The following is a 12,502-nucleotide window of genomic DNA, read 5'->3' as shown; positions in this document are numbered from 1 at the left end:
GGTTAGCTCTAAGCTAATGCAGGTGGTTCCTATAATCTATTTGTAACTAAGCTGTATATCCTAAGGAAAACAGTAGGATCTATCGCATCTTAGACCTAGTCATCAATTGGCGATGTGGATCGCCAACTGACCGGACGGAGGCGTAAAACTCCTAGCTAGGACTCACTCCTAACTCTAACACAAACAAATGAAACACACAACAAACAAACAACGAACGAGGGAGCAACTCCCGACTAAAAAACTCTCTAACTAGAATAACTTCCTAACTCTAAAGGAAGATCCTTTCGAAGAAAACAATATTTTGAAAGATTTTTGTAATTTTGAAAGATTTAAAATGCTTATTTTTAAAGGTTTGGCTGGACTTGGGATGTGGATCCCAAGCTGCACTACGTACCCTGTTGAAAGGGATCAAGCCAACGTAGTTCGGAACAGATTTCCTAACTACTCCTAATGACTCAAGATTTTTGAGATTTTTGGTTTTTTAGATGTTTTTGTTGTTTTTAAATATTTTTGACTCAAGGGGGGACAAATCCTATCATCATAAGGGGAGGACAGACTCCTGATATCCCGCAAAGGTTGGACAGCATCCTATGCTTTGCGGGGGAAAAGAACAGAATAACAACTCTGCAAGGGTTGGACAGCATCCTATACCTTACAAGAACGGATAGAAAAACACAAGATTTGATGAGAGGTTGGATAAAATCCTAACCCCTATGATGATAGGACTGACTCCTGAAAGAAAGACAGACTCTCTAGCTAAGGACAGACTCCTAGGCTAAGGACTGACTCTGAAAATAGGATTCTAAGAAGGAGGTGCTAATGAGACAAAGCCTGTCTCCTAAAAGAAAAAGAGATAAAGAAGGGTGCTAGTGAGACTATCAAGCTAAGATAAAACTCACAAGTAACAAGGAAAAAGAGACCTTGCGCATATTTAGCAAAGGTAAAACATCCAGCCGGGCCGGACAGCTACCTAGCCCTAGGGTGCAACAAATGTGCAACCCAATACCCATAAGGGTAAGGGGTATGTTGCCAAGCCGAGTAGGATGTTCTCCCAAAACCAAATGACGCACAAAGAGGAGGTTTAGCAAGAAAATGAGACTAGGTAAGTCTCTTAGACACAGAGGTAGGATAGAGAAAAATACTAACAAGGAAAAAGAGACCTTGTGCATATTTGGCAAAGGTAAAACACCCAGCCGGGCCGGACAGCTACCTAGCCCTAGGGTGCAACAAATGTGCAACCCAATACCCATAAGGGTAAGGGGTATGTTGCCAAGCCGGGCAGGGTGTTCTCCCAAAACCAAACGACGCACAAAAAGGAGGGTTTAAGACCTATGAGACTAGAGGTAGTCTTCTAGAGGTTAACTCAGGTTGATTCATTAATGAGACAATGCCTGTCTCCAAAGATTTGGATCTAAAAGACTAGGCAAGTCTTTTGAGAAAATAGAATGCTATTTGGACTAAGCGAGTCCCCTAAGGATGGGCTTAGGCTAGCGCCTTCATCGCCCTTGCAACGAGAGGGAATTCTAATATCAAAGAATTTTAACAGAAATCTATAAGACTGTGTTAGTCTATCAAAAAGAGAAGAAAAGGCTACCAGATAATCGCAAATTTTATTCTAAGAATAAATCAAGTGCTAAGCAAAGAAGAATATACAATCTAATAGCAATCATAAAATGATAAATAACATTAATTAGTCCAGACCAGCCGCTGGATAGCCTAATAAAGTAAAAACAATATCAAAACACTTCAAAACCAACCACAAACCCCAATACGGGGACTCCAATGAAATCAGATGATGCCAAAGTAATCATCTGATATCATATACACATGATAATATTTCTAATCCCGCCTTGAGATCAGACAGTACTCATGTCGATGATATCGAATAGAGTAGTCATCTGATCTCCTCCTTCCTATTAACAATTCATTTAAATAATAAGGAATGAATATAATAAGCTTTGAGATAATCTCACCTGAACAACCCATTTATTACCGTCTTCGAACCCTAACTCAAAGTTTAGTATGAAAGAGAAGTAATAAATTTCCAACAGATTATAGAAACACATTAAATGATATTTTCAATTTGTACAAATTTTAATACATAACAGGGCATCAACTTGTGCAGATTCAAATGTAAAAACTGTGAGAGTGAAATTTAAGCAGATTTGTGCAAATAGTGGGGCCGATGAGACAAAGCCTATCTCCAAAAGGGGTTTGATTTTTCTGAGACACAGCTTGTCTCCTAAGAGAAGGCTCTAGATGACTCTTTCATTGCCCTTGCAATGAAAGGACAAATTCTAAAGGTTTCTAAAGACTATGTAAGTCTATAGAGAGTGAAGAAGAAAGAAGGGGGGACTACCATGACCAGGTAAATCCATCTAAAGATGGGCTTGGGCTATCGCCTTCATCGCCCTAGCAATGATAAGGCTACTAAATGACAACAGCAGGTTGGATCAAGGGGAAATTGTGTTTAATTCTTCAAGGTTTTGATCATCTCCAACCAATGCTTCCATACTAGAAGATCTACAAGTAAAGTAGAACACTGCACTCATCATAGAATCAATGAGCACCACGAAGGAATACATAATCACCAACAGAGGTCCCTCCCATATCCTGGAAGACCCGTCTCCATATTCCAGAGTCTTCACTCGATGCTCAAACAACCCCTCTACAAAAGCCATCCCGATCGAGGATCTAAGAAATATCAGAAGCCCCACATGAGTCTGACCCTTTATCAGAAAAACTGACCTAACTAAAACCTGTGGTCCTGATACCTCTTCCAAAACAGATATGACACTGGCAAGACTACAGACAATAATCGCATGAACGAAAACCACTTAAAATACAACTGCCACTACAAATGCGGGGTAGAGAATTAGCTCCGAAGGAAAACCTAACATTGCAAATGTGTTGCAGACAGTGACCAAGAGAACGAGAAACAAGACTAGGCAACCCACAACCATCATACACACCCATAGATATGTTGAAAATACACGCCTCCAGATTTTGATAACAACAGCAAAGAACTTGGAAGTAACAACCTTTCTACCAGAATATGTGCAGGCTACTGAGTAGACAATCGTGACTTTGGATAACAGAGAGAATGAGATGAATAGAGGGAAACAGAATATGCGGGAGACAACCATTTCGGATAAACGTTGGCAGGACCGCTTGACTATATGATTCAAAGGAAGTCCACTCGACCAAGCGATCAACAAAAATCTAATGGATAATCTCTTTACAAAGGACTGATTGACTAGTGAATTTGAGAGGATGATTGCAGATATGGGGCAAATAAGCACTGCCACTATCACCACGAAACCTATGGAATTGAAACGAAGGATCCTAATGGTTTCTCCCAAGATCTCCAGTGCATTCATTGAGTAAAAACGTTGGCCAGAACCAAAGCTCTGCGGGATACCACATCCAGAGAGTTCGAATTTCGGGCTCTGTAACCCTGATTCTTCAGATCCTTCATTTTCCGAAGAATCCAAAGCAACTCTACAAATATTTCCACTAGAAACCTCCATCTTTTACAAGATCTTCACAATCCAAAGTATATTTCAAACATACACCAGAAGCTTCTGTAGAATCAAACGCTTAATTTACATTAGCTGACTCTCAACATAACGAATTCTTGTTTCTCGGAAAGATTTCTCACTATGTATATCCAATTTGTCTAAACAAACTTCCAGTACCCAAGAACATCGAAGAAACTCTCCATTTACAAGATCTATGGAGGATTCAACGAAAATGCAGATAGAGATCGATAAAATCTCCGTATTCAAATTTACATCACACGGCAAGGAAAAGAATATAAAAAAGCATGAAAACGAGATTTATACGATGTCCTGTTCAAAAAAAATGCGTAAGATCTAAAAAAATTTCAACGAGAATTGCAGGTAAAAAGAGAAAAAGAACCAGATCTGGAGAAGAGAATGACCTGATTTTCTTTTTTACGAATTCAATGCAAGATCTGATTCCCTTACTCTTCCACCGTGATAGCCAATCAAAGAACTCTAATTCCCGGAGCACACCGGAGAAGATGATCGGAACACACTTTCTCTCTCTTTCTTTCTCACAGATCTAGTAAACTTGTGGGAAAAGATGATCGGCCGGAGCTCAAGCTCACCGGAGGAGGTGGATTTGCCGGAGAAGAAAGGAAGAGAGATTAGGGTTTAGGAATTTAGGGAAAATTACAAATCTAGGAATTTCAGAGGAGCTAGGGTTTAGATCTTGATAATAGAATAGGTTACAAAGGTTTGTGGAAGAAGAATCTGATCAAAAAATGATCGTAATCTCACCGGATTTCGATCGGAAAAGAAGCATGAAAGATTAGGTTTTCTCAGCTGAAGTTAGAGTTACAGAGTAATGGCTGAAGAGGATAGTCAGACATCATGGTGAAAATAAACGAAATTCCAGTCACCTTGCCGGAGAAAATGGATCATGACCGGAGCTTCGCCGGAAAACAAACGGAGAAGAAGAGGGAAATGGATCTCGGGATTTCGAAAATTCCAGATCTGGAAAAATTCTCTTCTCTTCTAAACGAAATTTTTTTATCTTTATAGGCAAAAAGGAAATTGATAACGGCACTACTATTTGATAATTGCACAAATGCGCGAATCTGACCGGATGATTCACCCCCTTACAGCTTGATAACTGCACTAACTCCGCTTGTCTTTTCCGAATTTTTTTGGCGAAACTTTCTGAAATTTTGCGAGGATTTTTCTGAGGTTATAAGGCTTCTAAAAATGTATTCATGGGCACTTAGGGGCTTGATTTGGTTTGGTTTTTTCTAAAATACAAGGTTTTTGGGGTAAATCAAGGAAACAATGCGGGCCACCTTCTCCTTGCACTACACATATCTTCTCAATCTGCTCGCTAAGCAAACGAACCCTGATCTCGATGAAATTTTGCAGGGGGGAAGAGAAAACCATAATCCAACCTAGGGTGAAGCTTGGGACCTTAACTCATTCATTTGATGGGGTTTAGGTCAAACTTGAAAGGTTTAGAGCACAGTCAAAATGGGGTGTCTACACCATCTAATTTTGAATCCAACCACTTCTCTAGACTCCCATTTGGCATGAATTCAAGCACGAGAGCTTTGAAATCATTACCTCCAAAATCGATGCTTGAACAAGAAGTTATGATCTTCACAAGATTTCGATGACGAATGTTTCTCAATGCGTTGCATTCAGCTATGAAACTCTTTGAAGCTCCCCTCAAGTGAAGGTTGAGCACTTTGACAGCAACAACATTTTCAATGCGACTTAGGATTCCCTTATACACTGATTCATAACTTCCCGTGCCTATCAAATTGGCTGAAGAGAACCCATCTGTTGCCTTAAAGAGCTCTGAATAAGAAACCTTTAAATGCCAGCCGTCCATAGAAGATAGAGAAGATGGTTTCTTCCTTGACTTTCTTATCCAGTAAAGTGAAGCAGGGGCACACAATAAGAAAACCAAGCATACAACCACACTTACTACTAGGATGATTACTCTAGAAACGTGGGCTTTTCCTCGTTTGTCATTAGCTACCACTGGGCATGTAGGCAACTTTAATTCTGGGATACCACCACAAAGATTATCATTTCCCACGACTGAAATTGCACTAGCATTTCCAAAGACACCTTGTTTTGGTACTTCACCCTCAAAATGATTGAAAGACAAGTTTAGATACTGTAGAAACGTAAACCCCTCTAGATATTTTGGAATTTTTCCTGCGAAGTTATTGTATGACAGATCAAGGACTTCAATGGATGTTAATGTAGTAAAAACTGACGAAACATCTCCTTGGAAGGCGTTACGCTGCATATAAAGTACTCGCATGCTCTTACAATTTGCAAGAGTGCTTGGGATTTCACCTGACAATTTGTTCTGAGAAACATCCAATAGCTCTAGAATTTTCAAGTTACCCACTTCTGATGGGAGGGAGCCAGTAAAAATTTTTTGAGACAAATAGAGTGCCATTGATAGCGAAGAAAGTCCAATAATTTGTTTTGGTATCATACCTGTAAGGTTATTTCGAGAAAGGCTCAATGCTAAAAGTTTTGTACACTTTGCAAGAGATAGAGGTATGCTTCCTTGCAGGTTGTTATATTCTAAATGGAGGTTGGTCAATTGAGTAATATTTCCAATATTGTATGGGATTTTCCCGGACAAACTATTACTTCCCAAGTAGAGTCGTTGTAAGTTCTGGAGCATCCCAATTGAAGTGGGAATAGAACCCGTGATGAAGGTTGAATATTTACCCAAAGCTTTTAAGTTGATGAGATTCCCGATCTGACTAGGGATGTTACTAGAAATTTGGTTTTGTCCTATTCCCAACAGATAAAGGTGAGTTGAGAGATTGGCTATTGAGTTGGGAAATGGGCCAGCAAAATGATCTCTCTATGCCCAACAAATTTAGATAACTACAGTTGGTCAAAGAAGTGATAAATTTCAAGTCATCAGCTCTACCAAGGCCTAGGTAAGTATAGCTCAATTCAAATATGAGTAGATTCCTTGCCCATCCAATATTTTCAGGTACTGGTCCGCTAAACTGGTTATAATCCATTTCAAGCCATTCAAGACTTGAAACATTGGATAATGAATTTGGAATGTGTCCGGTAAATTGATTGCCTGCTAAAAGTAGATATTTGAGATTAGGAAGAGAGAATCCTATGTTGGGTGGAATGTGTCGGGTAAATTGATTGCCTGCCACCTCAAAGGCCACTAGGGGTGTAAACGGATCGAATTCGGAGCGGATATGGCTATGTCCGAATTCGATTACAGTATACACTATCCGAATTCGGATTTGGATTCGGATTCGACGGATATTTAATATCTATTACCGAATTCGTATCCGTCGGATATTGTTCGAATTCGGATATTATCCGTATCCGTTTATCCGGTAAATTCGAACATTTTATTGCAGCACTTTATCTTTTTTCTCCTACTTACTCGAATGAATTTTCCAAACCCTAAAACTAGACCTCTACATTCTCTTCACAAAATTAACTCTCAAACCCTAAAATATATGAGATCCTCTTCTTCCTTTTAAAACAAAGGCAGAGAGAGAGAGAGGGAGGCGATGGGGATAGATGATAGTGTTGGTAGTGGTCTTTGGGTTTTTCCTTTTTTTTTGTATATGATGGAATGGGTTTGGGTTATTTTGATGGAATGGGTTTGGGTTATTTTGATGGAATGGGTTTGGGCTATTTTTGTTTTTATTTTATTTTTTTCTAAAAAGAATATTCACTGTTCTTATAGAAACAAAAGATAGTGTGTCATTACTAAAAAAAAATATTAATGATATTATTAATAATAACTAAAAAAGATTTACTTCTCGGATTCGGATGTTAAACGGATCGGATATACCATTTACCAGATTCGCATCAGCTAAGAGCCGGATATCTCATAAACGGATTCGGATAATATCCGCTTGAAACGGATTCGGATAATATTCGCTTTAAACGGATTCGGATGCGGACGGTAATCGAATTTCCGAATATCCATTTACACCCCTAAAGGCCACAAGAAACGAGAGATTATTATAAAAAGAGGAAGGAACCGTACCGGATAATAAATTTACAGAAAGGACGATCCATTTCAAGTTATTAATTCGGGCCAGGTCATCTGGGATGTGTCCCACCAAACTATTTTCAAATAGATAGAGACGGGTGAGAGATGAAACGTTCCCTAGTTGAGGTGGAATGCTCCCTGTAAGATTATTATTAGCAAGAAACGGGATAGCTTCGGTAGAGTGCTAAGTTGGATGGGAATTTTCCCTGTCAACTCATTGGAACCCAATTCGATGACTGTGAGGTCCCTACAGTGGGTGAGATGGGATGGAATTTCCCCTCATATTAAGATGTCGCAGTCTGAATAGACGGCCAATATCTTGGGATATTTGGCCATTAAAGCTGTTTTCTTGGAGGTGGATTTCCATAATGGAAGGTGAGGTTGGATATGGCAGGAGATAGAGTACCCACCAAGTTCTGCCCACTAAGCAAGTTCTGCCCACTAAGCAAGTTCTGCCCACTAAGGTTCAATACAGTGACCCTTTGATGCCTCCGACCGCACGTGACTCCACTCCACTGGCAGAAATGGAGAGTATGGTTCCATGATGATAAGGCTCCAAGAGGATCACTTGTTATCCCATCCTTAAAAGCGAGCAGAGCCATTCGATCGGTTTCATTTCCTAGTAAGGTGGTGGTGGTTGCAGAATTCGAATGTACTACGTTCATGGCAAAGAAGAGATTTACAGAGAAGATAAATGACCAAAGCACACTAAGAAGACTCATACCTGGTAGCTCCATCCGGGTTGAAGCTGTTCTTGTGCTGAGCAAAGACAAGATTTTATTTATTTTTTGTCTCCCAATTTCATTTGATCACACTCGACCTTTATACAGAACGAATTGATGTTGCATTTACTAACAACTACATTTTATCTAACGTTTTTTTTTATGGAATTTGAACTCCTAATTTCCACGTACGTGTTACATGAACGGGCGATGGAGTCATCTATTGACTTGACCTCATCAATTCATTCATTTATTAGGTCTTTAGATTGGATATCAGCCCAGAGCTTTCAGCCCTGTTGGTGTTGGATTTTTTAGAATCAATTTTGCATTCAAAACCGATTACTGGACTGTAATTAAGTTTTATTTTGAGTCATAATATCAGTTTTGGACTAAAAATCTATTCTAAAAGGGCGGGGCCTGGGGTGAATTGATTTTTAGTCCAAAGTATAACCAGTTTTTGGACTAAAAAATGATTCTCTAAATCCAAAACAAATAGCGACTTAACTAGTAACTCCAATGCCTAGACTCCTTGTGACCCGTTTTCTGACACGTATGCAAACTCTCATTCACTACAAATGGTTAGTCATGGAATTTTCTAAGCTCGTTTATGTTTTGGATTTTCAGTCATAAACACAATTTGACTCCAGTAATCAGTTTTGAATTCAAAATTTATTCTAAAAATCCAAAACCTACCGGGGCCAAAGACTTGGAGCCAGCAGTGTTCTAAAGACCTAATAAATGAAGAATTGATGAGGTCAAATCAATTGATGACTACATCGCCGATCCAAGCGACTAGTCCCAAATTCCAACTTAGATGTTCCATAGGTTAAAAAATACTAATCAAATTAAGTGTTACTAGAAATATTTGGAATCCTTTAGTAGGGCTTGCAACATTTATTTATTCATTTCATTTGGATCTACAATTAGGGACCACAAACTCCTTATTGTAATGGTAAAAAAATAGAATGTAAAACTTTTAAGAACTTTACACTTCCCCATTTCTTCACGACTAGCGGAAAACTCCAAAACCTCAGTCACTAAAATCCAGACTAAAGTCTCTGTTCGAGGAGTCCCACGCATTCCCAGAGTTACCCACAATCTGTTGGACTTCTTTAGAGTGACCCACAGTTTAGGAAGTTCTGACGGGATTTAAAATCCCACACAACTAACCCGTTCTTAAGAATAGCATTGATGGAGCATGATGATTCCCTAATAACATCGAAAAAAATAATTACTCATCTTCAATATGTTTTTTCATGCTCCCCTCACTCACACTCCCAAGTCTTTCCCTCTCCGCCCATCTCATACAACTGGCCCCACTAATTAAACTGGAATCCGTTCAACAAATATCCATTTGTTTTCCATCAGAACTTCATTACAACCAGAAATCAACCCTAAACACAATGCAAATATATTTCCCTGCTAAACAGAAAAACCTCAAACCAAAAACAGTCAACGGCCAACTCAGCAAATAAAAAAATTGGACTGTTGTTATTTTTCCCAACATATAAACCGCGGACTTGGATATAAGCTGCCAAAATTCATGATAAAATGGGAACTCATCCATGCAAGCATGGATTGGCTATACTGAACTGACACGAAATGGGGACTAACAAGAGGAATTCCAAGTTCCGCCGTATCACAATCTATTTCTTGTGGAAAAGGCATAAAAGGGAGAAAATCGACCTTTTTCGCAAGAGGTTCTATCAAGTTGAACTGACATACCGTCCGGCCCTGAACCACACTCAAGAGGGCTGCTAAAGATGGTCTCTCTGATCTCTTCTTCCGATGGATCAGCCATAACTAACTGGTTGTCCTCTGCTAAGGCATTTTCAAAGTAGGCACAAGCCATGTTTTTATCCTACGTCTGTCAATGATCCACGATCCTTCATGTTTGATCTTGGAGACTCCACCAAGGTTTCGGTGGCGGTGCAATGCAGTGTGGAAGAATTTACTATTTCCGTCCCCCTCTTTTAACAACTTCTCTTTTGTCTTCGGTTTGAGGAGATTTCCTCATGGACGATGGCTTCTTTTAGCTTGCATCTGGCTTCGGTTAAGGTTTCAGTGGTGTCAGGATTTGGGTTTGATTGGTGGCTAAGTTCCGCTTTGAGGACATTGTCCTGATTTTGATGTATTGGAAGACATCACCATAAATCTCTTTGTTTCAGGCTTTAAGAATTCTCTTTCTGTTTTTCAGTTTTGCAGACAGGATCTCAAGGGGGTTGCCTAGGGCATCGATAGACCAAGCTTCTTTCACAATTAAATGGAATTGGGGATGTCTAGTCCACATTGCTTGGAACTTGAATGGTTTTATTTGGGGTGCTGACGTGGGGCGGATATTTATTAGAAGGGGCAATGGTCCGAGCAAGTGTGGGAAAGATGGGAAACAGCGGTTGAGGGGATTGAGTTTAGCCAATGGAAGTCAAATTGATACACTGTTCATTCCTGCGTTTGCTGCACCTTGTGAATTTGCTTCCAATGTACCCTGCATCAATGAGGCCAGCATCATCTATAGCTGATTGAAATCTTTGCAGGATGTGGGGTTAGGGTTAGGAGGCTTTCCTCCTAGTTTTTCATCATCAGGGAGTAGGGCATTAAAGTCCGTGCCTACTATCTATGCTTTTGAGGAGGACTGGCTGCATTCCCTAAGGTAGCTCCATAGCTCTATCCTACCCAAGGTGGAACAACTAGCATAAATGTGTGACATCAAGACTTTAGAGCCACTCTGCATATGGACTAGCTCGACTATCAAAGCTAGGTTATTAGAGGAGATCCGGCTTATAGAGAGGGAAGCATCCCATAGGACCCAGATCTTGAATGATTCAGTGAGATTTGTCATGGAGTTGCTAAAGTGAAGCAGGTTTGTAATTTCCTGAACGTCATGAGCTGGGATTGGGAGGGAGTGGGGGAGGTCATCAGCTGAGATTGGGAGGGAGGGAACCCGCACAATGGGGGGTTCTCCTGCGGGAAGCATAGAGGGGCTTCTCTATGGCATTCCTGCAAACAGTTGGTGAACAGAGTGTTAGGCAAAGGAAATGGAAAGTCGAGAGAAAAGGGTCTCAAGAGAGGTTGGGTAACGGGTGGATGTTCCGAGGACAGCAAAGCAGAGGCTTGGATTGTGGATTGGAAATTTTTTCTTTTAGAAATATTTTTCCTTTCCAAACTTTTCCAAAAAAAATCTTGCAATCCAAACAGAGCTTAAGAAAATAATGCAGTTATTTCTTCCATATTGAGATTAAAAAGAAGAAAATTGAGATATGGGTAAGGATGATAATAATTTCATCAGAACCGACATCAAATCTACAAACCCAAAGACATGAAATTAAAAACTTAACATACATCACAAAAAGGACTAGAATTCCATAAAACTAAAACCCGAAGACACGAAATTAAAAGAGCTAATAGGATATGGGAATTGGTGATTTACTCTCACTAGGTCCGTGAAAATCGACATAAAACTCCTGCATGCCATCATTGATCATCTCTACCTTGTAATCACTCATCATCCTACAGAAAAATGAACATAGAGCTCATAAAAAATTCTGGGAAAATGAGAATAAAATAAAGAAGAGGTTTTGAGGGAATTTACAGTTTCATCAAGTCCATTTCTCGGCGTTTGCTTGGAGAAGACATGGTTATGTTTCTCTGTTTCTTTTTCTTTTTTGGGTCTTTTTTCCTTGTTGGGTGTTTAGAGATGAAAAGACAGACGGGTTTTTCAGGGGTTGAAGAAATGAGAGATTTGCTTCCAGAGGACTATAGACAAGAATCAGGGCTGCAACTCGGGTCGGGCGGGTCGGGTTTTCGGAAAACCCACGATTCCCAAACCCGGCCCTACCCATGATAAATCTCGGGTCGGGTCGGTTCGGATTTTTTCACGTTGACGCAATTTTTTAAGGAAAATTCTTGTTTGGCAAGGCAACTCAACTCATAGAAGCAGAAATTACACTTACATTACACTTGAATCAAACAATGATGTAATTACACTCACATTACACTTGAATCAAACAATGCTGTAATCAAACGATGTTGTAATTACAATGCTGAATCAAACACTTGAATCAACTCAACTCATAGAAGCAGAAATTACACTCACATGCAATAACAGTGGGTGCGTGGGTTTTCACTTTTAACTTTTAACTAACAATAGAAAAAAATGTAACTACTATAACTTATGTAACTCGGGTCGGGTCGGATCGGGTCGGGCCCCTTTAAACCCG

At 39.8% G+C, this 12,502-nt stretch overlaps 1 protein-coding gene and 1 pseudogene across 5 annotated transcripts in view; both read right to left on the bottom strand.

The window, feature by feature from the left end:
- The window catches only part of LOC143859232 (receptor kinase-like protein Xa21), a 72,027-nt gene extending 59,887 nt beyond the window's left edge, over positions 1–12,140 (bottom strand). For 2 of the 5 annotated variants that reach the window (XM_077369931.1, XM_077369930.1), the window contains exons 1-2: positions 11,875–12,139; positions 11,713–11,792 (exon numbers count right to left, since the gene is read on the bottom strand). Coding sequence is in view for 1 of the 5 variants with exons in the window: in XM_077369932.1 (XP_077226047.1) it covers positions 11,713–11,792; positions 11,875–11,918 (124 nt within the window). In the remaining 4 variants the exon portion in view is untranslated. Of the gene's footprint in view, positions 1–9,734; positions 10,771–11,712; positions 11,793–11,874 lie in introns of those variants that run through there. The other 3 variants (XR_013239201.1, XR_013239200.1, XM_077369932.1) reach the window with 3 other exon arrangements.
- On the bottom strand, positions 1,599–3,530 carry LOC143859374 (uncharacterized; annotated as a pseudogene).
- Positions 12,141–12,502: the final 362 nt, after the last annotated feature.

The sequence above is a fragment of the Tasmannia lanceolata genome, unplaced genomic scaffold (genome assembly GCF_043159265.1).
Source record: "Tasmannia lanceolata isolate RefF3 unplaced genomic scaffold, GAP_Taslan_0.1 ptg000029l, whole genome shotgun sequence".
In the NCBI taxonomy this organism is placed as follows: Eukaryota; Viridiplantae; Streptophyta; class Magnoliopsida; order Canellales; family Winteraceae; genus Tasmannia; species Tasmannia lanceolata.
The sequence above is the reverse complement of the archived record's forward strand: the minus strand, read 5'-3'. Positions and strand labels throughout refer to the sequence as shown.